This window comes from Pongo pygmaeus, chromosome 6 (genome assembly GCF_028885625.2).
Source record: "Pongo pygmaeus isolate AG05252 chromosome 6, NHGRI_mPonPyg2-v2.0_pri, whole genome shotgun sequence".
Lineage (NCBI taxonomy): Eukaryota > Metazoa > Chordata > Mammalia > Primates > Hominidae > Pongo > Pongo pygmaeus.
Window position 1 is genome coordinate 47992832 of NC_072379.2, and position 25616 is coordinate 48018447.

At 35.6% G+C, this 25616-nt stretch overlaps 1 protein-coding gene across 2 annotated transcripts in view; it reads left to right on the forward strand.

Annotated features, from left to right (window-relative positions):
* AMPH (amphiphysin) overlaps positions 1–25616 on the forward strand; it is a 250218-nt gene that overhangs the window by 146445 nt on the left and 78157 nt on the right. For both annotated transcript variants that reach the window (XM_054496470.2, XM_054496471.2), the window contains exons 5-8: positions 963–1058; positions 15118–15225; positions 16671–16756; positions 24953–25028. In XM_054496470.2, coding sequence (XP_054352445.1) covers positions 963–1058; positions 15118–15225; positions 16671–16756; positions 24953–25028 — 366 coding nt within the window. The remainder of the gene's footprint in view (positions 1–962; positions 1059–15117; positions 15226–16670; positions 16757–24952; positions 25029–25616) is intronic.

The following is a 25616-nucleotide window of genomic DNA, read 5'->3' on the forward strand; positions in this document are numbered from 1 at the left end:
AGAGATTGGGTGACAAATAGCAGACTCTGTCAAGAGACCCGGAATGTGCTAGTGAGAGAAATGTGAAGATGACATTCTTGAGTACCTGCTATTTGCCTGAAATTCTGTGAAGCACTTTACATTGCCAACTCATTTAACTGGGGAAATTGAAATTCAGGGAGGTCTACTTCCCCACAGTCACACAGCTGGGATAAAAAGTCCTCTGGTGAGGCAGCCTGGTGTGATAGTCATATCCTGACTTTCGTATCATGGCTTTGAGTTCAAGGAGACAAATCTGAGCTGAAACCTGTCTGTCATTTATCAACTGCATAACCTTGGCCAAGTTATGTGACATCTCTGGGCTTCAGTGTCCTCTTCTGTATTGTGGAAATAACAAAGTCTTTTCTCATAAAACAATTTGTGAGAATGCCTTAACCTAGTGACAGTAGGAATACTCGTTGTAATAATAATAATACCTAATATTCATTGTATGTTTAACATAATTGATACTCCATAAATGGTAAGACCTTTCCCAATATGACTGTAACTTTTCTGTTTTCCCTGGGGAGGCTTCAGAAATGATTTGTTGTTTGTTTCAGTGTGGATTGTTTTCTAATTTCATGGAGTGCTTCAAAAGCAAATTGTCTTAGTGGAATTATTCTCAGTCTCTAGCCCCAAAGTCCATCTATAGGGTTATGGGGGTCTTTTGAAGTTTCTGCATTCTTTAGTAATTTAGAATCAGAAGTACAATTTTAATGAGCTGAGCTCTTAGCTAGCCTGTTTTGTTAACCAGAACTAGTGGCCAAATTGCCTTACAATTTTATTGCATTATTAAATGATTCTCATTTTTTCCCTAGCATCTTATATCTGGGAAAGTATTACTTGTCTAATTTTATAGTTTCAGATTTTTTTTAGAAGTTTGGTGAAAGGTATCCAATTAAAATAATTCAGCAGTGGTCTCTTTATTTCTTGTTTTCTTTTAGAAATGTGATGTGCTGTGGGAAGACTTCCATCAAAAACTTGTGGATGGGTCCTTGCTAACACTGGATACATACCTGGGGCAATTTCCTGACATAAAGGTATTTTACTCTGTGTCTATAAAGGGAAGAATTGAGTGGGGTCATGTAGTTATTGAAACATGGGCAAGAGAAGAATTATTAAAAGTCCTCAAACTGACATCAAAGATAGTTGGTAACTTTTCATTTATTTAGGCGTGGGATTTTTATATTGTTCCTATCAGTTTGAAAAGAAATGTCATTACAGAAATCACATTTCGCCTTTAGTGAACTGCTTCAGCTTTTATTATTCTACAGAAGTCTTTTTAAACCTATAGATATAAAATCATAAACCAGAGCTGCCAAAAATTCCAATCTTCTTTATAATCCACACTTTTTATTATGTAGCATTTGACAAGGATTTCCATTAGAATAACCAGCGGTCACAAGGAAGGGAGAAAGTTCATTGTAAATACGAGAGCAAAACCTGATCTTTCCCTGTTTACTGTCTATTTTGCATGCATTTATAGTGAATCTGGTTAGTTTTTCTCTCACTGAAATTTTCAGGTTGAAGTTAAATGTTAAGATATAAGCATTTCAAATACATTTGCATCTGGACCTAAAAATATTGTGTCTGAAACATTGATCTTATTTGACCCTTGAATCTATTACAGAGGTAAATGGACAAGTGAAGGATTGAATATTGTAGATTTGGAATTGACTCTGGAGGTAAAGATGGCTTTTAAACTATCAGGGTTGGTATATGGTAAATGAACCTAAATGGATCAGACTAAATGTGTTAGACCTATTGACAAAATGCCACATAGAGCAAATCCAAACAGTAGATTTTCGATGATGTTACCATATTAGGCAGCAAAGTGCTTTACTGAGTAGTTGGGCAAATGCAACCTAATTAACAGGTGTGAATTGGGTTTTAAAAATTCTCTGAGAAATTAAAAATTTAAATTGTTAAAAATTCTGTAAGACCGTGTGTACCAGGGAACATGTTTTGAGACATCTTCAGATAATTTTGATTAGTCACTCAGTTTTTGCCTTGGGATTTGAATGTTTGTGGAGCAGACAATCTCACAATAGTAATCACTTCAGAATACTGTTTATTGCATGGCAATTTATTTTCAAAATTATTTTATTTTATTTATATTTTGTACTTTATTGCGGTAAGAACATTTGACATGAGATATACCCTTTGACAGATTTTGAACTGCACAATGCAGTATTGTTATCTGTAGGCACAGCAGATCTCTAGAACTTATTCATCTTATGTAACTGAAATTTTATGCCCGTTAATTAGCAACTCTCATTTTCCAACTCTCTCTAGCCCTTGGCAACCATCATTCTATGTATTCTTTGCTTCTCTGAGGTTGTTTGTAGGTCTTTGGAGAAATGTCTATTCTAGTCCATTGCCGATTTTTAAGTCAGATTATTAGTTATTTTTTCTATCGAGCTCTAGGTGTTCCTTTGTGTATTTTGGCAATTAACTCCTCATCAAACATGTGGTTTGCAGATCTTTTCTCCCTTTCTATAGCTTGCATTTTACTCTTGATTGTTTCTTTTGCTGAGCAGAAGCTTTTTACTTTGATGTAGTTCCTCTTGTCTAGTTTTGCTTTTGTTGCCTGTCTTGTTGGTGTCAAGTCCAAGAAATCATTGCTAACACCAATGTTTATTTTAAAACATCTTCATTTAGAAAATGAAGCTTTCCCCCCCTCAACTTTTCTTCTAGGAGTTTTACAGTTTCAGAACTTACAATTCAGGTCTTTAATCCGTTTTGAGTTGATTTTTGTGTATGGTATAAGATAAAGGTCCAGTTTAATTTTTTGGCATGTAAATATCCAGTTTTCCCAGCACCATTTATTGAGGAGACTGCCTGTTCCCAGTTCTGTATTCTTGGCGCCCTTTTTGAAGATCAGTTGACTAAATATTTGTGGATTTACTTCTGGGCTTTATATTCTGTTTCAGAGGTCTATATAACTGTCTTTATGCCAGGACAATGCTGTTTTAATTACTGAGGTTTGTAACAAATTTTGAAATAAGAAGTGTAATGCCTCTAGCTTTATCCTTCTTTTTCAAAGGTGTTTTGGCTATTTGGGGTCTGTTGTGCTTCCATGTGAATTTTAGAATTTAAAAAAAAACTTTCTGTTAAAAATTCCATTAAGATTTTGATAGGGATTGCATTGAATCTGTAGATCACTTTAGGTAGTATGGGCATTTTAACAATAGTAAGTCTTTCAGTCTGTGCACCCAGGATGCCATTCCATTTGTTTGTGCCTTCTTTAATTTATTTAATCAATATTGTATAGTTTTCAGTGTATAAATCCTTTCACTTCCACAGTTAGGTTTATTCTTAGGTATTTTAGTATCTTGGATGCTATTGTAATTGGTATTGCTCTCCTAACTTCTTTCTCAGTTTGTTACTAGTGTATAGAAAGGCAACTAATAATTTTTTTATTATACTTTAAGTTCCGGGATGCATGTGCAGAACGTGCAGGTTTGTTACATAGGTATACATGTGCCATGGTGGTTTGCTGCACCCATCAACACATCATCTACATTAGGTATTTCTCCTAATGCTGTCCCTCCCCTAGCCCCCCACCCCCCAACAGGCCCTGGTGTGTGATGTTCCACTCCGTGTCCATGTTTCCATTGTTCAGCTCCCACTTATGAGTGAGAACATGAGGTGTTTAGTTTTCTGTTCCTGTGTTAGTTGGCTGAGAATGTTGGTTTCCAGCTTCATCCATGTCCCTGCAAAGGACATTAACTCATCCTTTTTTATGGCTTCATAGTATTCCATGGTGTATATGTGCCACATTTTCTTTATCCAGTCTATCATTGATGGGCATTTGGGTTGGCTCCAAGTCTTTGCTGTTGTGAACAGCACTGCAATAAACATACGTGTGCACGTCTCTTTATAGTAGGATGAGTTATAATCCTTTGGGTATACACCCAGTAATGGGATAGCTGCATCAAATGGTATTTCTGGTTCTAGATCCTTGAGGAATTGCCACACTGTCTTCCAGAATGGTTGAACGAATTTACACTCCCACCAACAGTGTAAAAGCGTTCCTATTTCTCCACATCCTCTCCAGCATCTGTTGTTTCCTGAGTTTTTATTGATCGCCATTCTAACTGGCATGAGATGGTATCTCATTGTGGTTTTGATTTGCATTTCTCTAATGACCAGTGATGATGAGCTTTTTTTCATATGTTTGTTGGCTGCATAAATGTCTTCTTTTGAGAAGTGTCTGTTCATAGCCTTTGCCCACTTTTTGATGGGGTTGTTTGGTTTTTTCTTGTAAATTTGTTTGAGTTCTTTGTAGATTCTGGATATTAGCCCTTTGTCAGATAGATAGATTGCAAAATTTTTCTCCCATTCTGTAGGTTGTCTATTTACTCTGATGATAGTTTCTTTTGCTGTGCAGAAGCTCTTTAGTTTAATTAGACCTCCTTCGTCAATTTTGGCTTTTGTTGCATTGCTTTTGGTGTTTTAGTCATGCAGTCTTTTCCTATGCCTATGTCCTGAATGGTATTGCCTAGATTTTCTTCTAGGGTTTTTTACAGTTTCAGGTCTTATGTTTAAGACTTTAATCTATCTTGAGTTAATTTTTGTATAAGGTATAAAGAAGGGGTCCAGTTTCAGTTTTCTGCATATAGCTAGCCAGTTTTCCCAACGCTATTTATTAAATAGGGAATCCTTTCCTCATTGCTTGTTTTTGTCAGATTTGTCAAAGATCAGATGGTTGTAGATGTGTGGCATTATTTCTGAGGCCTCTGTTCTGTTCCATTGGTCTATATATCTCTTTTGGTACTGGTACAATGCTGTTTTGGTTACAGTAGCCTTGTAGTATAGTTTGAAGTCAGGTAGTATGATGAAAGACAACTAATTACTTTATGTTGATTTTGTATCCTGCAACTATTCTTATTTGTTTAGTAGTTCTGGCAGTTTTTTTGTAGAGCCTTTAGGGTTTTCCATGTAGCACCTCAAAGTATCTGCCAACAGGTACAATTTTACTTCTTCCTTTCCAATTTGGATGAATTTTATTTCGCTTTCTTGCCTAATTTTTTCATTTGAAAAGAAGTGGTGAGGGTGGGCATCCTTGTCTTGTTTCTGATGTCAGTGGAAAGCTTTCACTTTTTCACCACTGGTTATGATGTTAATTGTAAACTTTTCATATATGGCCTTTGATATGTCGGGGTAATTTCCCTCTATTTCTAGTTTGCTGAGCATTTTATCATGAAAGGGTAATGAATTTTATCAAATGCATTTTCTACCTCTATTGAAAGGATTATGCGATTCTTATCTTTCATTCTATTAATGTGGTGTATCACATTAATTGATTTTCGTATGTTAAACCATTCTTGCATCCCAGGAATGAACCCTACTTGGTCATGACGTGTGATCCTTTTGATCTGCTGTCAAATTCAGTTTGCTGGTATTTTGTAGCGGTTTTTTGCATCTATGTTAATCATGATACTGGTCTGTAGTTTTCTTTTCTTGTGGTGTCTTTGTCTGACTTTGATATCAGGGACTTAGACAATGAGTTTTGAAGTGTTCTCTCCCCTGCAATCTTTTTGGAAGAGCTTGAGAAGAATTGGCATTAATTCTTTTTTAAATGTTTGGTAGAATTTGCCAATGAAGCCATCTGGTCTTGGTTTTGTTGTCGTTGGGAGGTGTTTGGTTGCCTATTAAATCTCCTTACTACTTAAAGATGTGTTCAAACCTTCCATTTCTTCATGATTCAGTCTTTGTAGGTTATATGTATCTAGTAATTTATCTGTCTCTTCTATATTATTCAGTTTGCCAGTATATACTGTTCATATTAGTCTCTTAACCTTTTTATTTCTATGGCATCAGTTGTAATGTATCACCTTTCATTTCTGATTTTTTTTATGTGAGTCTTCTATCTTATTTAGTTTAGGTAAAAGTTTGTTAATTTTGTTTATCTGCTTAAAAAAAAAACTTGTAGTTACCTTGATTTTTCCTATTGTTTTTCTAATCTTTATTTCACTTATTTCCACTCTAATCTTTATCTTTCCTTTCTTTTGCCAATTTGGGGTTTCATTTGTTCTTTTCTTAGTTCCTTGAGATGTAGAGTTAGGTTGTTTATTTGAGATCTTTCCTTTTAATTTTTGCGTGTATCACTAAAACTTTCCACTTAGTACAGCTTTTGCTGCTACTTGTTTTTGTTTTCATTTGCACTGAGATACTTTTTAATATCCATTTTGATATCTTTTTGGACCCATTGATTGTTCAAAATTGTGTTGTTTAATTTCCACACATTTGTGAGTTTTTCCGTTTTCTTTCTGCTATTGATTTCTAGTTTTATTTTATTGTGGTTGGAAAAGTTACCTGGTATAATTTCAGTCTTCTTAAATTTGTTAAGACTTGTTTTGTGACCCTTCATACTTTCTATACTGAAAAATCTTCCATGTGCAACTTAAGAAGTATGTGTATTCTGCTGTTGTTGGATTGAACATTCTGTATATGTCTGTTAGGTCCATTTGATAGTTGCTCAGGTCTACTGTTTCTTTGTTGATATTCTGTCTATAATTGAAATTGTAATTGAAATTGTGGTTCTATCTGTAATTGAAAGTGGGATATTAAGGTTTTGTATTATTATTATATTGCCATCTGTTTCTTTCTTCAGTTTGTCTGTTTGCTTTACATATATATAGATGCTTTATATTTATAATTGCTATATCTTCCTGAGGGACTGACCTTTTTATCATTACATGTCCTTCCGTTTCTCTTGTGACAGTTTTGGAATTTAGTTTATTTTGTCTGATAAGGACAGCCATCCCTAATCTTTTCTGGTTACGATTTGCATGGAATATCTTTTTCCATCTCTTTATTTTCAGCCTATGTGTGTCCTATAATCTAAAGTGAATCTCTTGTAGACAATAAATAGTTGGATCTTTTTTTATTTAAATTCATTTAGCCACTCTATGTCTTTTGACTGGGAATTTAATTAACTTACATTTAAAGTAATTATTAGTAGGAAAGGATTTACTGTTACCATTTTGTTCGTTGTTTTCTGTTTGTCTTATTGTTCATTTGTTCCTCTTTTCCTCTCTTGCTAATTTCTTTTGTATTTTGTTGTTTCTTTGTATTGATAAGCTTTGATTTTTTTGTTTTACTTTTGTGTAACTTCCATATGCATTTTTGTGGTTATTACAGAATTTAGATAAAATATTTTATAACAGTCTATTTTAAGCTAAGAACTAAATTAACATCAATCACCTATAAAAACTCTACACTTTTATTTTCACCACATGTATACTTTATATTGTCAAAATTTGCATATATTTATATTATGTTTCCATAAATATATTTTTTAGTTATAGTTATGCTTAGTGTTTTTGCCTTTTTGACTTTTATACTATAATTGAAAGTGATTTACCCACCACTGTTATGGTAATAAAGTATTCTGTATTTGTCTATATATTTACATTTACCAACAAATGTTATACTTTTTTATGCTATTGTTTGCTGTTTAGTGTCCTGTAATTTCATGTTAAAGAAATATGTTTAGCATTTTTTATAAGGTAGGCATAATGGTGATGACCTCCTTTAGCTTTGGTTTGTCTAGCAATGTCTTTATCTCTTCTTAAAGAATACAAGAAACAAGTATTCTTGTTTCACAGTTTTTTCTTTCTTTCATCACTTTAAATATGTCATCTGACTCCCTTCTGGCCTGCTTCTGCTAAAAATCCACTAATAGTATTACAGAGATTCCTTTGTATGTGAGCAAGTCACTTTTCTCTTGCTACTTTGAAATTCCATATTTGTCTTTGACAATTGATTATAATGTCTCTCTGTGTAGACTTTTAGGGGTTCATTTTATTTGGAGTTTTTGGGCTTCCTGAATTTGATGAACATTTTCTTTCCCAGTTTTGGGAAGTTTTCAGCCATTATTTCTTTCAATAGCTTTGTGATTATTTTTGTCCTTTCCTTCTGGGACTTCCATAATGCATAAATCCATTTATGTAATGGTGTCCCATAAATCCCTTAAACTTTTTTCACTATTTTTCATTTGTTTTTCTTTTTGTTCCTCTGACCAAATGATTCTTAATGACCTGTCTGAGTTTATTGATCCTTTTTTCTGCTTGATCTAATATTCTACTGAACACCCCCCTAGTGAATTTTTCAGTTCACTTATTGTATTTTTCAGTTCTGTCATTTCTGTTTGATATTTTTTATATCACTTTGTTTAATTTCTCACTTTGTGGATACATTATTATCCTGATCTGAGTGACAGTTACTTTGAATTCTCTGTCAGGCACATCATATATCTCCATTTCATTAGGGTTGATATTTGTAAATTTATTTTTTTTTCTTTGTTTGAAACATATTCCCCTGTTTTTAAATTTACCTCGGTTCTCTATGTTGATATCTTCATATTAGACAAAACAGCCACCTCTTTTAATCTTTGTGGACTAGCTCCATGTAGGAGGAGACCTTCACCAATCATCCCAGTCATAGATTTTGGAAGCCTCTCAAACTTTTGACTATTCTGAATGCTTTCTTTGTTCTTAGCACCCCCTAGGCATCTAGAGAATGCTGGGTCATTTCAGTGCTCTGAGACAAGCAAGACTCATTTTCTTTGGAAGCCATTTTCTTGGGAAGCCCCCAAAAGTTGTATCATTGGATGCTTGTTCAACTCTTTCCCTGCATAGATAGACGCAGGAACCTGGGTGTGTTTTACTGTTTGTTTGTTTGTTTTATCCCTCAGTTGAGGGGAGGGGCTGTGGCAACTAGTTGTATGGTAGGCCATACTACCTAGAAGTGTGTTTTTATTTGTTTATTTGTTTCCTCCTGCTTACTCTACACTGAGCTAGGGAGAGGAGCCATGGAAAGTGTCTGCATGCATGTTCAAACCTTTGTTTATTCTCTGTAGACCCCAGGGACTAGTCTATGCTGGACCTGTCAGCTATCCCAGACAGGCAAGTAGAAGGCACTCCTTTGGGTAGAAGTCAGAAAAGTTGGGATGCTAGATGTGCAGTCCTACTTCTTCACTCTTCACTGAGAAGCAGGGAGCTGGAGGTTCCCTCTTCATTATATGGCACTGTGCTAGGGATAGCAAGAATGTATCTCCCCTTTTCCTGCTTGTTTCAATGTGGCTGGATTTGCACTTGCCAAGGGTTCAGGAGCTATTCAAGTAGTTTCTGGGTGTCTCACAAACAAAAAATCAATTCATGTGTTGGTATTAAATCTGTATGTTTGTGGGGAAGGAGAGTCCAGGGCTTCCTATTCTTCCATCTTGCTACCATCACCTTTATTGCATGGTAATTTAATCTTCTTAAAAGCAATACTTAAGAAATCAGAAGAGGTTAAATTGTGTCCTCCTACCTGAAAATTCCAAAGCAGCTTACAACTTGTTCAAATTATTCATATGATATATGTTCATAGTATGACTTAGCTAAGCAAATAAAGGCTGTGACTGACTAGAGAAGCAAACATCTGAAAGTTTTTTGAGTTTCAGGAACAAAAACTTAGTATCATTAATAAAATGGGAAGATCTTAGTTATTGTACTGTATTTAGAAATTGGCCACACTGATTAAGAGCATGTAATTTCAGAATACAAGCACATACAGAATTACGTTTATTGAAACACAGAAAGATTAAAATAAAATTATGACAGATTATATTGGCTGGTCTTCTCAGTTTATTCCATGTCAGAAAGATGAAGAGCTCAATATAACTTTTCCTTGAGCAATTCTTTTATTGGGGTCCATGGTTGAGGTCACATACAAAGATGATCCTGCAGTTTCTGAACCATGTAGAGATTTGGAAACAATATCATCTAGATCTTTTGCTGGATGCCCTGAAGGTAAGGTAAATATACGTTAAGGTTTTCTATGTATCATGTAAAGAGGCTGAATCTCTCTCTCTCTCTCTCCCTCAAGCCACATTTAGGAAACTGGAGCATACATAGAGGCTATCAACCAAGATAGATAATTGTGAAGCCATATAACACAAGTAACAGTTGAGGAAATCAAAATGCTATTAACTTGTAATAGCTATGCTATTAACTTGGAAAGGAGATAATTTGGAATTGGAGAGTGAGAAGATAGCTGTATTTAATATTTGAAAGAAGTTTTTCTGTGAAAATGGACTTAAGTTATTCTGTGTGCCTTTATTCAGTGAATGGAAGTTAGAAGTAGGTATAGACTCCATCACTTTATAAAAATAGTGTTGAGTGATTATGTAATGAATGAGCTATTGATGGAAAGGAAGATTAATCAACTTACATTTAAAGTAATTATTAGTAGAATACTCGGTGGAGTATTTTACAAAAATACTCAGTGGAGAATTTTTAAAGCATGGAACACAGTTGACTTCCTTGCCTCCTATTGAAATCAACAGGCCATGTGCAGTTAAAACCTCAGGCAAATTTCCAAATATTTACTTGAGCCCATCAGTGAGGGCTATGAAGGACCATTCACGAGGGGATGATGTTTAACTTTTCCAGCTGTGATTGGCGGGATAACCTGCGTTACGGTTTCTGTTATGCAGCATTGACATCTGAAATCAATGTTATAATAAGAGCCTGCTTGTCACCAACCCAGGCAGGCTTACAGCTGTGAGCAGTTATTGTAAACTATAGTTTGGATTCTATCTTGGCAGCCATGTATGAGAAACTAAGCATGTATTTACTTCAGTGTACCAAAATGAATTCCAAATTGGGATTATTATGGAAATTTAAAAAATGTATAATAAATTATTTTTTAACTACAGAGGTTCAGTGCACAATGAGAAATCTCAACAATTTCTTTTTCTCTTTTCAAGAAATGTAAGTTAAATTTATAATGTAATTTAATTAACTTTCCTATTGGATGCTTAAATAAGAATTAGATAATTTTCCATAAAAAAAGCTAATGTGTGTCAACCTTACCCTTATTTAGGAGATTTGAGTTTTTCCCCCAAGTTTCCCAAATATCAGATAGGTAAGGAAATAAGATTGATTTATCTTTTCTAACCCCAAAATGTATGCATCAAAATGAGTGATATTCTTCAAAATAGTCATTTCTACCATGGTAAGCTATCCTTGTAATTGACTTAAAAATTACATAAGAAAATGAGTCACATTATTTACTTTGCTTCTTGTTTTTGAACAAAAATAAGATTACCCAGTGCACTCTTCCATCTTATTCTAAGACTTAAAAGTTATTGATTCATAGCTGCTTTCAAAAATCAAATTCATCTTCAGAGAATCAAGATTTGCTACTTGGAAGATATTAAAGGAATGCCCCAGGCTAGAAGGCAAGTCCATAAGGAAGAGCTTTATAAGAGTTTGCATATAGTGACATAGGCCACTGCTTCAAGGGATAGCCTCCTTTGAAGGTAACACATTTTTGCTAAAAGTAATGAGCCTTGTCACTTTATAGGCACATGGTGTTCACCGTACCTAATTGAAGGGTTTTCACTCTACTCTGCCTGGGCTAACTCATTGCATACTTTGAGTGGCTGGGTGTGTATCTCCATGCTTTCTGCCAGTATACTAGTTGGAAGTGGTAGGTGCAGGGAAAATGAAAGCAATGAGAAATAGCCAAAGAGGTTAAGTGCCCCAACCCACCTCTCACCAGTCCTGAAGGGCATGTAGAAGAATAGCATAGAGTGACAGGCTGTAGTTGATTCATAAAGTCTGTCAGAGAAATGGTGGGAGCTGTTGGAAGAAGCACTAACCAAGACTGAGAAGCAGGGATGAGATTGGATGAGGCAAGCAAAGAACCCGTGGTGCAAATTAGAAGGAGAAAGTTGCTAACCCTGCACTCACATGACCCTGAGAGTAAGGCGCCTTCTTAAATTTTGTGCCCTGTCTCACCTGCGTCACCCTACTCCTGGCGCTGGTCACTGGGGCCAACTTCTAATTCAGTTCACTTTTGCCACAGACTTGCTGAGCAATTTCGGACTAATTAGAGGTTATCTCATGCAGCTCCACATTTCCTGAAAGTAAAATGGAGATAATCCCTGAAACACTCATTCTGTAGGTTGCTAGAAGGATCCATCAGATGTGACAATGCCTTGTAAGCCATAACCATTTATAATTGTGTTTTTTTTTCTTTTTCCTACCATATCAAATTTTTTAAAGCATTTCCTCCTGGGTTCTTATTTTTCAAATAGCTGGGCATAACTGGACTATGGGGAAGATATTTTTAAACTGTAGATATCTAGGGCTTGCCTCAGTCTAATTAAATCAGAATCTCTTAGTGTAGGGCTCAGGAATCAATATATTTTATGATACTTCCTTATTAGACTTATTTTTACATTTTTCTCATTTATTTGACGTATAACAATTTATTTAATTGGCATATAATAATTGTGCATATTTATGGGGCACATAGATACTTCTTTATTAACTTATTTCTTAGTTACTGCCTTATGATGTATAATATACATTTTTAACATATTAGGTTTAACTTGAAATAATGTATGTTACTTCATGTATTATTTAAGAACTGTACAACAGTACACTTTCAGTTCCCACCTCCTTTCCTTTGCACTGTTATTGTCATACATTTTTTCTTTTACATGTTATAAACCCCACAATACATTAGTTATTTTTTTTGCTCTGAATGATCAGTTACCTTTTCAAGCAATTAAAAGTAGGAAAACAAAATCTTTTATATTTTACATTGATTTTTATCATTTCTGGTACTCATTTTTCTGTGTAGCTCCACTTCATATTAAAATTCTTATGCTGGCAATGAATTCCCTCAGCCTTTGTTTGTGCGAAAAAAACTATTTCACCTTCACTTTTGTTAGATATTTTCATTGGGTGTGGAATTCTGAGTTGGCAGATTTCTTTTAACTTTTACTTTTCAGTACTGTAAATATATCATCCAATGTGTTCTGGTTTGCATGGTTTCTGAAGATTAGCATCCCGTAATTCTTACCTTTTTATTTTATGTTTTTCTTTTATTCTGGATGTTAAGTAGTTTCACTATGATGTATTTAGATGTGTATTGTTTGGTATTTTTCCTTTTTGGTATTCTCTGAGTTTCTTGCATCTATACTTTGATGTCTTCATTATTTAAAGAAAAACTTTCAGCCATTATCTCTTGAAATATTGCGTATTATTCTCTCATCTCTTTTTGAGACCTCAATTATGTTAGACCATTTTATATTGCATTGTAGGTCTTAGATGCTCAATTCTCTCTTTTTTTTCTCAATTCTTTTTCCTTTTTGTGTTTTAATGGAAATAATTTATTGTGACCTGTCTTCAAGTACACTATTTATTTCCTCAGCTTTTTCAAGTTTAGTAATGGGCCCACTCAATCAATTTTTCCTCTCTGATAACATTTTTAAAATTTCTGGTGTTTCCATTTGATTTCTATTTGACCATTAAAGTTTCTGTATCTCTTCTGAAATTCCCCATCTGATTATCTATGTTGTTGACTTTTTCAAACTAGGTACTTTAACATATTAGTCGTAGTCATTTTAAAATTTCTGTTTGTTACTTCCAACATCTGGGTCATGTCTGAGTCTGTCTCTGTTGTTTGCTTTATCTTTTCTCATGGGTTGTTGTTTTTTTGTTTTTGTGTATTTTGTAATTTTTGATTGAATGCCAGACATCATGTATAAGATAGTGAGTACTGAAATAATATTTATGTCTGGAAATTGGCCAGCCTTTTTGTCAGGCCATTAATATGAGAGTTGGAATCAATTAATCAGGACCTGAGCTGCATTGGGGCTTTATTTTTGCTATTGTTACTTCAGTGCACCGCAGCTTTCAAATTCCTCCGGAATTGGACTGCTAATGCCTTGTACTTATATTTTAACATCTGTAATATTTTCAGATTCTTAGGTTGAAGCCTGATATGGGGGCCCTTAGGTGCTGGAGGATTTCTCTCAGTGTGGCTGCTGCTTATTAGATTTTAGTTGTCTTTGTATGCCTGTATTGCAGAAGGGGTCTCTCTCCTTGCACTGTCCTCCTCCAGTGGTAGGCCACTACTGCTTGTTTTTTAGTGTTATAGCTTGTAGTGGAGTTAGGGCTGTTTTTGTTATTGTTGTTGCTTTGTTTGTTTGTTTATTTTAAATCCTTTCCCGGCCTTGTTTTAGGCAAAGTCAGCCTCACATCTGTGGTTGGATTTGAGCAAGAGTTTCCTTCCCTGCCCAAGTTGGAGCAGTCCACTACTTGTTATAGGAGTCAGGTCTTGGGCCTAGGAAGCTTTTATGCCCCTTGAGACTTTTTCTTTTGCCCTTTTGCCTACAGCAATTGTTTTTGCCTGAAATCTAGAGGTCAGAAGGCTCTCCATCTCTACCAGAGCTACACTGGTTTTACTTTTATTGCTCCCCCAGAAGCAGTAGATCTTTGCTTGCACCTGTGGGTAGAAGGGTTTGATGCCCCCTCCTCAAGCAGCTTAAAGCTTTTTGTTTTTGTTGTTGTTGTTGTTGTTGTTAAGAGGAAATGTTCCATAGAAATGAGCAGGGCTTTATGCCTATCCCCTAGCAGCCATATATCACCTCATTCTCATCCACACTGCAAGGGAATGTCTTGTTCTCAGACTTTCTCATGGCTTCCAATGTTGACCCATGGGAAAGGGCTTGCCCATTAGCACAATCTGTGCCTTTGGCCCTGTGTCTTTGGCCACCAGCTATTCCAAATGACACATTAGTCCAGGGGATTCTAATGAACAAAGTATTGAGAATCACTTGCAGGAAAAGAGATTTCTTAGGAAGTAAATCTGTTTTTATAGAATTGCTGTTGGTGTGAGTGTTATTAGAATTATAAAACCAAATCTAACATAGTTTTCCACTATCTTCAGAACAGAACATTTAAAGATTTAGACTAGAGAATAATGAAGAGTATAGTTTTGCCTTTTCTCCCTGACCAATTCTGGATTATTTTCTGGTCTTTGACTGCAAACTCTGCCCTCAGCTGCTCGTGATTGGCCTAATTATTATCAAAAGGGAAGATATTTATCTAGTGGCTTCCACACAAAGGATTGGAGGTGTTCATATGACTTTCAGGGGTCACTTAGCTAGTGAAACTTCAGCTCATCTTGATCTCCAGTCAAGATCCTCAGCAGCTCTGGCCAAGGAAAGCATTTTGGCACCTGGCTGTCAAAGGGAGACTCTTATGTCCATGCTTCTTTCTTAGTGAGTGCATTTCCTGTTGACAGAATCGCATCGCCAAGCGCAGCAGGAAGCTAGTGGACTATGACAGTGCCCGCCACCATCTGGAAGCTCTGCAGAGCTCTAAGAGGAAGGATGAGAGTCGAATCTCTAAGGTAGGGATTGAGCCCATGGTGAATACCACTCTCCATATTTTATGACCTGTTGCAGCTTTACTTTTTAAAATTAAATGCCTCCTCTGTAAAAGGAGATTGGAATCTGAATGGAATTTAAACTGAAACATAGTGCTTTTTGTTATTTTTAATCAAAATAAGGCTTTTCATTATATTGTACAGTTCATATGGGGGATACTGACTCACACATTTAGATCAGAATGAACTTTGACCTACAATGTTGCGGGATCAAAGAAAGTAGTGTGTCTGCACTTCCTTAGGTGGTTGTGGTCCACTCTCAGTGCTGAAATGCAGATGCAGATGGGACACCAAGCTGAAATTCCCAGAGGTGACTTTTGATTGTCTGAGAGTACAGACGTCTGGATTTGCATAAAACAAATTTTCTGTTAGAAAACATTCTTTAGTAGCTTTCACCATGTATGTCAGCAAGTTACAGATGCCAAATAACTGAAGTCACCTCCTAACTATACCCTCTTCTTCCAGGCATGCCTTTTCCTATGTGCCTACACACAGCTGCCTGAATGGTCTTTCTACATCGAGATATGTTTCTCAACTGCTTAAGTCTTTTAATGGTTTCTATTGCCTCTACAAAAAATACTTAATTTCTTAGTACAGCATAAAAGATCCTCACAATTTGGCTGTAACTCACCTGTCCATCCTGATCAACTTTCAAGTCTCCTTTCCCCTCCTTGCCTTCTTCCATAAACATACCATGAGCCAGAACTACACATCAGTTTCTGAGCAGTTCACAATGACAAATGCCCTTCATGAGAGGCCTCCTAGACACTAGGCACCCTGTTCAACACTTCATCTACATTAACTTTCCTTAATACTCAAAACAACCTGTGAGGTACACAGTGGTAAAGCAATCTGACAAGTTCACATGGTAAGCTAGAATTCCATTTCAAGGCTTTCCACCTTTATGTATTGTAATGTCTTTCTTACCCCCTCCTTTAGCAAACATTTTCTGATTCTTTAGGATTCAGTTAAAAAATTACCTTCTCTCTTCTCTGCACCACCTTCCATATAGCATGCTCTATAACACATTCTAAGTCCCTTTTGTAAATACATCCTGTAATGTAATTATTTAGACTTTCCACTAGACTGGGAATTTCTTGGGGATGCATTCATGTTCGGTATCCATAGCAGAGCTGTCTACATGGCAGGCAGCTAACACATTTTTGTAGAATAAATGAATCAGCCAGAAACTGCAAGAGCAACCATTGTAATCAATCTGGTTTCCAGTTTTAGGGAGTCTTAGTGTTTCATGTTTAATTGAAAAACAAGGATATGCTTTTAACCAAATACTCTCCTTCTCAAAATATTTCCAAGGTGCCATAAGACTATTCTTATTTTATATAAAATGATGCTGTTGTGTATAGAAATGGTCTCTCTTAGTGTAAACACATGTTATGTTTCATTCCTAGGCAGAAGAAGAATTTCAGAAAGCACAGAAAGTGTTTGAAGAGTTTAACGTTGACTTACAAGAAGAGTTACCATCATTATGGTCAAGGTAAAAATGTTTCTCTATGGGTTGCACATGTTCCTTTTAGAAATTCAAGATCAGTGAATATCCTTTATCTTGTCTTTATTATTACTGTGACACTTCAACACTTTCCAGTGGAAGTGTTCTTTATCTGTGCTTTCCAGTATGGTAGCTACTTGTCACCAGTGGCTATTGATCGCTTGGAGTATGGCTAGGATTAAAAAGGAGGAGCTAAATTTTAAACTTAATTTATTTTGTTTTAATTTATTTATATTGAAATAACCACTTGTGGCTAGTAGCTGCCATATAGGATGACACAATTTTAGACCTTGATCTATTTCTCAAGTGGAGACCTAAATCTCAATTAGAGGCATTAGGAGGACTGCCCTTCATCTTGAAACTTACAATAATATCCTTTCAGTTCTTGGAGGAACTTCCTTTATTCCAAGAGCTCATCTAGTCATCTGGCTTAGATGGTAAGCCTCTACTTTCAGCCCTGACTTTTAAATCTGAACTGTATTCATATTTTAAGCACCAGATATTCTTACTTACACATTACTCTACATTTCTTGTGGAATTATGTGCATTTTTAAATAGTTGTTCTGTTTTTCCTACTCAGTGGTAGAACAAAGAAGTTGTTGGACGAAATAGGACCTTATGATCCTTGATCTCTATCAGCATCCTCATGCTCCCACCCCAAATTAGCCAGAGTTGTACTTAAAATAATGCCACGTTATTTTAAATCAGGTCCTCTATTTCTAACTTCCAACTAGATGGATTTGCCCATGAAGCCTTCCTATATACAAATTCTAGAGCTTCTATTTACCCACCAAAATTGTAAGCATTTTGAGGGTCTATACTAGAGTTTGCCCATTTTTATGTTCATCTCTAGTGTTTTTAATTTTTGCCAATAAAAGACACTTAGTGTTTCTCTCTGAACTGAAATATCTGGATGAAATTTTGGCTGGTTTTTACCTCAGTGTCCAGCCATCACCCAAAGTCCAACGTGTGAAATTATGTCATTGTTCATCTGAATCTACTCATTCTCTCTACATCTGCATTTCTTTTTCTTTTTATTTATTTTATTTTATTTTGTTGGTGCCATTATTTCTGGGTTCCGAAACCTCAAAGCTTTGCAATTGTTACCCACAGGAAACCAAAAAGCCATCAAAATAAACAATCCATCATTTTTTGGCGTGGGCTTCTGGATCACTCTCCCTGTCTCTGGTCCCACTGTCCCCACCCTAACCCTCATCATCCTGTTGTGTATTATGATGGTAGTCTTGCCCTTACATTTCTTTCTTTGACCTCTTCCTGTACACCTTTTCTTTCAGAAGCTCCACCTTGACATCTCTGTGGCCTGCTTAGGACCTCACTGTATGTGCCTAAAGAAGACCTCTTCTCTCCCCCAGAGAGGATTTAAACAACCTGAATATATACAACTTTTAGGGATAGAGATAAAACAAATATCTATTTATGATTTGAATTTATTTAGTTATTCACATTTATTTAAAACCACAAATTATATGATGCTATGGCTTTTTTAAAAAAAATACAGATATTACTTTTTTACTCTTATATTTCATGGAATACTTTTATCCAAAATCTTTACATATATCTTTAGCATCAGTGTTTTTGTCCTTACTTAAGATACTCATCATCTCAACTAGCAGTTCTCCAGAGCTTATCATCATCTTCGACAGATATTTAGTTCCAAACACAGGTTGTCATTTACATACAATTAAGACAGTTATACTTTTTATTTCCCCTGTAAAGGAATTTTTTATGATTTCTAATGTAATTGCTTAATTGCTTTTTAAACTGATCTTCAAAAAGGCTTGGGTACCACAGTGTTCAAGGCTTTCAATGATGAGATAATACCTCTGGGAAATTGCCAGTGCCAATTATGAAACTTTGGGGAAATTGCCAGAATTGCCAAGAGACAGATATTTATTATTTGCCTTAATATGTATTGGGTATATAACTGAGGTTTTTCTAGTGATCTCTGCTACATCCAAAACTAGCATTGATGTTATTTCAGTCTTTTGTGCCCTTCCTAAATTGTATTTGGTTATTCAAAGTAAAGTAATTGTTGGAGTGTCTTGTAGCATGAAAGACTTTGTAGGGACTTAAAAACAAAGGGAATATCTGAGGGATAATTTTGGAAAGGAACCTTTCCCCTTTTCTGGTCATACACAGTATAAATGTTTCAATGCTTTTGAAATCAATCTAATGTCTCACTCTGGCACTTAGGAAATAACATCAGTCAAAACTAGTTTTTCAATCCAGATCCTGCCTTTTGATCAAAACCTGACTTAGGCCTTCCTTTCTATGTAGCATATTTCTTGATGAAATCCAGATTACTCAAGCATAATAATTGTGTGCATTGTGTATGCTGTATACCAAAGATCATTTTTTGGAATACTTTCTATTTGCCAGGTGTCATTTTGTGTACTTTACATCTATAGCGTCTGATCATTACAATTACAGATCTCTCCATTTCACAGATGAGAAGCTAAAGATCATATTAATTAAATACCTTACCTTAGCTTGTTACGCTTGTAAATCCTAAAGGTAGCATTCAAAAACACTTTGGTGTTTTGTTTTGTTTTCCTGTGAATCCTGCTGCTTTTATCTAGGGCCTTTCTTTATCTAAAATGAGATTGCATTCAGTCATAATTTTTCAAGTTATTCCATAAATACATATGTTCTTTAACAAGCCATATTACTCAACCTTGAAATTGAAATTAGTATTTTGTATCTTCTTTGCCTCCTATGAGGAAATGCATAATACTGGGCATGAAGTAATAAACATATTACATGTTAGTTATTAATGCATCAAACTATTTATAATCCTTCAGAATGTTGAGTGGAATGTTCTATATATGCCTGTTAGGTTCAGGTTGACTATATGTTGTTCAAGTTTTCTATTTCCTTACTATCTTCTGCCTTGTTGAAAGTGAGATATTGAAATCTCCCACCATTATTGGGCTTATTTCTGTCTTCATTTCTGTCAGCTTTTGCTTAATGTATTTTAGGGCTCTGTCGTTAGGTGTATATATGTTTATAACTGATATATCTTCTTGATGGATTCACTGTTTTTTCTTTATAAACTGTCCTTCTTTGTCTTTAATAATTTTGACTATTTTGTCTGATATTACTATAGCCATTCAAGCTCTCTTTTCATTACTCTTTGCATAGAATATTCTTTTTTCCCTTTTTAAACTTTCTACCTATCTTGAATCTAAAGTGTGTCTCTTGTAGGCAGTATTTAGTTGGATCATTTGTGGGTGCACATGGTGTGTGTTTTATCCATTCTGCCAGCCTCTGCCTTTTGATTGCTGTGCTCAGTCCATTTACCTTTATATAATTACCAATAATGTAGGCTTTTCTATCTACTATTTTGGTAATTGCTTTGTGTGCCTTATGTCTTTTTTGTTTCTCTATTCCTCCATTACTGCCAAGTGTAGAAAACTTTCAAAAGTCTGGAACTGATCTTCAAAGATTAGTAGTTCATGAAGGAGAAATGAACTACTGCTTAGAGGGGGATGCAGGTTCAATTTTAAAAAAGGAAATACTAGAATATGATTGCAGGTTTTAAAGGAGCTTATAGATTATATAGATAGAGATGATAGAGTGGTATCACCAAGAAGGAAGGACTCTAAAGAGAATTCTTGAGGTAAATCTTGTGAAATAAGTAAAGCCACCATTTAGTGAAAAGGATATTCTAGACTGACATAGAGTATGAATAAAGGCCTGTGGGTTGAAGCAGATATCTGGGTTCACGGAACTTTAGTCTAATGTAACTCAGGGTCAGAGTGATAGTGTCTAGGAGGGGCTTGTGGTGATGAAGTGGGAGAAAGACAGGGATCAGATACATATATCATTCATTCAACAAATATTTATTGACCACCTACTGTGTGTGAAGAACTCCGTTAGATGCTAAAGATTCTGTACTGAAAGGTTTTGTTTGCTTGGAGCTTATATTGAAGGACAGGGAAAGGCAGTAACCTTTAAAAGAAATGAAAAATAAGATATCAGACAATAAGTTCAATGCAGAAAAAATTTTAAAAAAGGATAATTTAGTAGAGAGTGACATGAGATGGTGTAACTCAGACTGTAGTTTGGATGTTTAGGGAAGTTGTCCCTCAAAGAGATAGACAATATATAAATAAAAGGAAATTTTGGGAAGATTGAATCTAGCTTATATATGTTGAGTTGAGGAATCATTAGGAAATTCAAAAAGATGTGTCTATTAAGCTAAGTCTAAAGCTTGAAGAGAGATTTGGGAGTCATTACCATATGGGTGGTAATGATGCCATGAGAGTTGATGAATTAGATGGTTGGATAGATCAAATGGCAAGATGAGGATCAAAGAAGAACCTTTGAGAGCACTAGTATTTTATGGAATGTGCAAAAGAAGAGGGGACTGTGGAAAAGCCTTCCAAAAATTAATCAGAGATGTAGAAGGAGCCATGACAGACGGATATCTCAAAAAGGCAAGAATGGAGAGAATTTTAAAAATGAGGAGTGCCAGGACTATCATTTACAATAGAGGTATCAAGCAGATGAGGACTAAAGAGGCATCACCTTTGGTAAACGTCCAGAGGGGTTTCAGTAGATGTTGGGATCAGAAGCTTGATTATAGGCATTGGAGACTCCATTGGAGATGAGGAAGCAGCAACAGGTGTCTGTTATTTTGAGGATTCTAACTATGATGGGCCTGAGGAATTGTGGCAGCTGGTATAGGGAAATTAGAGGACAAGGGGAGCTTTCTAAAAATAACTTTTGTCGTTTTAAGAAGGTGGCATAGCTGTGGTAAAGGTGGAATAGTTTAGGACTGAGGATATGTGGGGCAAACAGGGGATCAAGACAAGAAGGAAGGGTGTTGGTAGGACTGACCAGAGAGTGTTGAGGGGTACACCACAGGGCCCAAGCTTGATAAAGCAGTATGTTCAACCTGATCAAGGGTAGTGGCCTGGAAGAAAAGTACATTGATCTCACAGAGGTTTTGAAAAAAGCAGGTGGAATGGAAATGAATGAATGAGGGAGCTCATGGCCCAGGAAATTAGGTTAGTGGGTGGGCCACTAATCTGCCCCATTTCGGAGGTGAAATAGTTGTAAGTCATGGCAAGATCCAAAATGTCAGAGGCCAGTGCAGAATGTGTATAAATAGAATGCTGGGGTCACTAGTTAGAGGGCTCTTGTTTTGGCTGGATAGTCATATGGTTGTTGAGATCTACTGTATTAGTGTTAGGATTTGGTGAGGGAGAGAGGGGAAACCATGAGGCATGCCGTTGTGGATTGTGGTTGGGGTTGAGGAGTCTTGCCGAGAGGTTGATATTAAGCTTTGAAGAGGTTTAATATGAGTGCCATTAATCCCAGAATGGAGTGTAAATGAGCTTAGAGGATCAGAAGAGAGCTAGGAAAAAACTCTTCCTCGTACTCCATCTCCATGGTAAGTGAGGGACAGCAGGGGTTGCCTCCTCCACTGAAAGAGGGTCTGGGGGAAGCACTGACACTCCCCTCCAGGGAGACAGATTTCCTTAGGGCATTGAGAAGGGGAGAGTGCTCAGGCCTGCAAACTGTAGCTGTGATAAGCTCAACTTAAATTTTCCTTTATTTCTGAGAACAAAGAAACATCTTAATAAAGTTTCTTCATTCACTGGCTTGTTTGTTCATTTATGGAATTTATTCATTTATTCATGCCTGCTGTGTACTAGGTGCTAGGGCTGTAATAGTGAACTAGTTAAAGGCATTCCCCTCTTTGCAGGATCTCTGACTTCATAAATTGGAGAAAATCACGATCAGTTGTATCAAAAATGTTGGACACTTTATCCTAATTAAATACATGCTAGTTAATTTAATTTCTAAATTAAAAAATGAAATATTAGAAATAGATGTTTGTTTAGTTATTCTAAATAAGATATTTCTGATACTACACCATTTTCTCAGGATAATAATTGATTTGACAACTTAAGATATGCTGTATATCAGAAAACAAAATTGAAATATAGAAGAATGGGACTTCTTTTTTGTTTTTGCCTAATGCATCCAAAGTTAAATATGTTTAAATAGAAGTGCCATTACATATTGATAAGAAAAACAATACTAAGAAATAAAAATTTGAATAGGTGATTCACAAAAGAAGGAATATGAATGAGCAATAAATAAATGAATGAAAGTGTTAAAGAAACATAAACTTAAAAGTCAGTGACATACTAACTTTCGGCTATCATATTTATAAAGGTTGTATGTAAGGTAATGTTCAATTACCTTGTATATAAGGTAATATTTAAGGGACTATAAGTGGCCCAGTCTAGTGCGAGCAGTTGAGCAGTTTGACGGTGAACATCAGTGCTTATTTGGTTCACTCCTTTTACCAGCAAATACCTTCAAGAAATCTGTCCTAGGGAAATGAATAAGCTGTGTACAAAACCTTAATCATAGATATTCATTAGGGTTTTGTTTACCTTAGAAAAAAATTAATAAAAATAAAATAATACTTTCCAGTGAAGTTCAACTTACACACCTCTTCCATCTGTACCCACCTTCTATTTAATTAAATTGGACCCTTCTTTCTGCAGCCCAAGTTTGTCCTCTTAAGCAGATGTTTGCAGCTGTCACAGGGCCCATTGCTCTCCTCTCTTCTCAGTTTCTCTGTTTCTGCCCATATCCACTCACTTTTGATATGTAATCATGTATGCCTTCTTGTTGTAACTTAACATTCCCATGTGATTTTATAAGCTGCTTATTTCAAATATATATACACATATATAAAATCTGCTTATTTCTGTTACACACACACACACACACACACACACACACATATATTTCCATTGTAAGTATAAATAGAGCAGCCCCTCTGGGTGCTTCTCTAACTGGATTGTACATTCCTAGAGACATGTTCACCTACCACTATGCGTGTACCCAGAGTTGGATAGGTCCTTTGTTGAGTAATTGAAGGAAGTAACTGAAGGAAGAAAAGTGTTAAGAATTACTGTCCCAGTTGATTGGGGCCCTGGAGAAGGGGTCATGAGTTGTCACTCAAAGTGCCCCAGAAGACTTCTCTGCAAACACTGCGAGTGGAGTCCCTCTGCATAATGTACAGGTAACCTGTAGGGTCTCTCCTTGCCCGTCAAGCTGCTGCCTTAATTAGCTTCCTCAAATACAGGTGCAAGTCTTCTCCTTTACCCTATCTCAAACACATCTAGGGGTTGCCCACTGCCTGCCAATAAATGGTGTGCTTCATGGTCTGGCAAGGACCTCTGCCCCAGAGAACCATCTGCTTCCTTACTAGGCTCTCCTCTCCCAGGCTCTGGTCTGATCTTCCTGGGGGCTTACCATTTCCCAAACACACTATGGAGGATTTTCTTTATTAATGAATAGATGTCTATATGCATGTGTATTTGTATGCATATGAATAGGTATATGCACATGTATTTATGAATAAGTATATGATCTTTTAAAATCAATTAAAAGAAAAATATATGAAATCAGGGTCACATGATCACTGTAGGTATAGAAAATTAAGATTGAGTCAAATATGTTAGGGATTTAAGTAAAGATAAGCCATAGAAGAAGTTAATCTCATTGCTATTATGAATGGGCAGCTTATGTTTTCATTTACTCAGTGATGACCAACTTTCATTTTTGATGAGCAATTAGAATTAATTTACTGGTTTTGTATTTCCCTCTATGAAACAAATTTCAGAGTCCAAACACATAATAATAACTAGACCGTTTATAGTTTATAAAAATTAATAATGAACTTCTCAAATCTTGAAAGCAAGAAACAGTAGCTAAAATATAAATAAGTTCTCAGGGCGGGGGTTCCATAAGCATTGTCTCTGAATCAGCAGCATCAGTTATCATCTAGAAACTCATCAGAAATACAAATTCTCAGTCTCCATGCTCAGACCTACTGGATCAGAAACACACCCTTCAGGTGGTTCTCATGCACACTAAGGTTTGAGAATCATTGTCTTAAGGCACTGAATTTTAGGAGAGGTCATGCTCTATGCCAAAATATATTTGTTTTTGTTCATGAACAGATGAGGAAATGTTAGGCTTGCTTTGGGTTCAGTATTTTATTTAGTCCAAAGTTATTCAAAATGGTATAAAAGAAACCTGGGTTTTCATACATTTCATTGCTATTAAAATTATTTTTGCTGACTGGTCTTTCCCTCTCTCTTCTTTCCTCTCTTTATTTCCACACGGCAGACGAGTTGGATTTTATGTTAATACTTTCAAAAACGTCTCCAGCCTTGAAGCCAAGTTTCATAAGGAAATTGCGGTGGTGAGTCATGATGATTATTTTTGCATATGGAATATAAAGTAAAGGAAGGTTTATTTTGGAAGCAAATGAAATGGGATAGAATTATCCAAAGAATTCACCCTTTTGTATGTTTCTTTTAGTAGTGTGTTATTACCCTTGGTAACATTTCTACGGTTTTTCATAGTGATCACATAGTTCTTTGTATCTTTTGAAGATTTTGCCACAGTTTTACAGTGTTGTCTCTTTTACCAGGCAGTTTATAAAGTTGGAATTCCCAACGGTATTTTAGGCTAATGAAAAATTGCTCTCAAAATATTTAGGTAATCAACAACTCTGTTGTTGATTGATTTTTGTTGTTGTTGTTCTAAAGGGTGGAGTCAATTAAACAGTAAGCTTTTGTTTTCTGCTCTGTACTCTGGTTTATATATATATATATATATATATATATATATTTTTTTTTTTTTTTTTTAGTTTACTCGTGTTTCGTTTGTTTCAGTTTTGACATAGATTTTAAATTTTAACCTTATACAGAATTTCAGTTATCCTGAGGCCATCCAAACTATCATAAAATTTATAGTTTCTCAATAAGCAATTTCTTTCGTGGGGAGA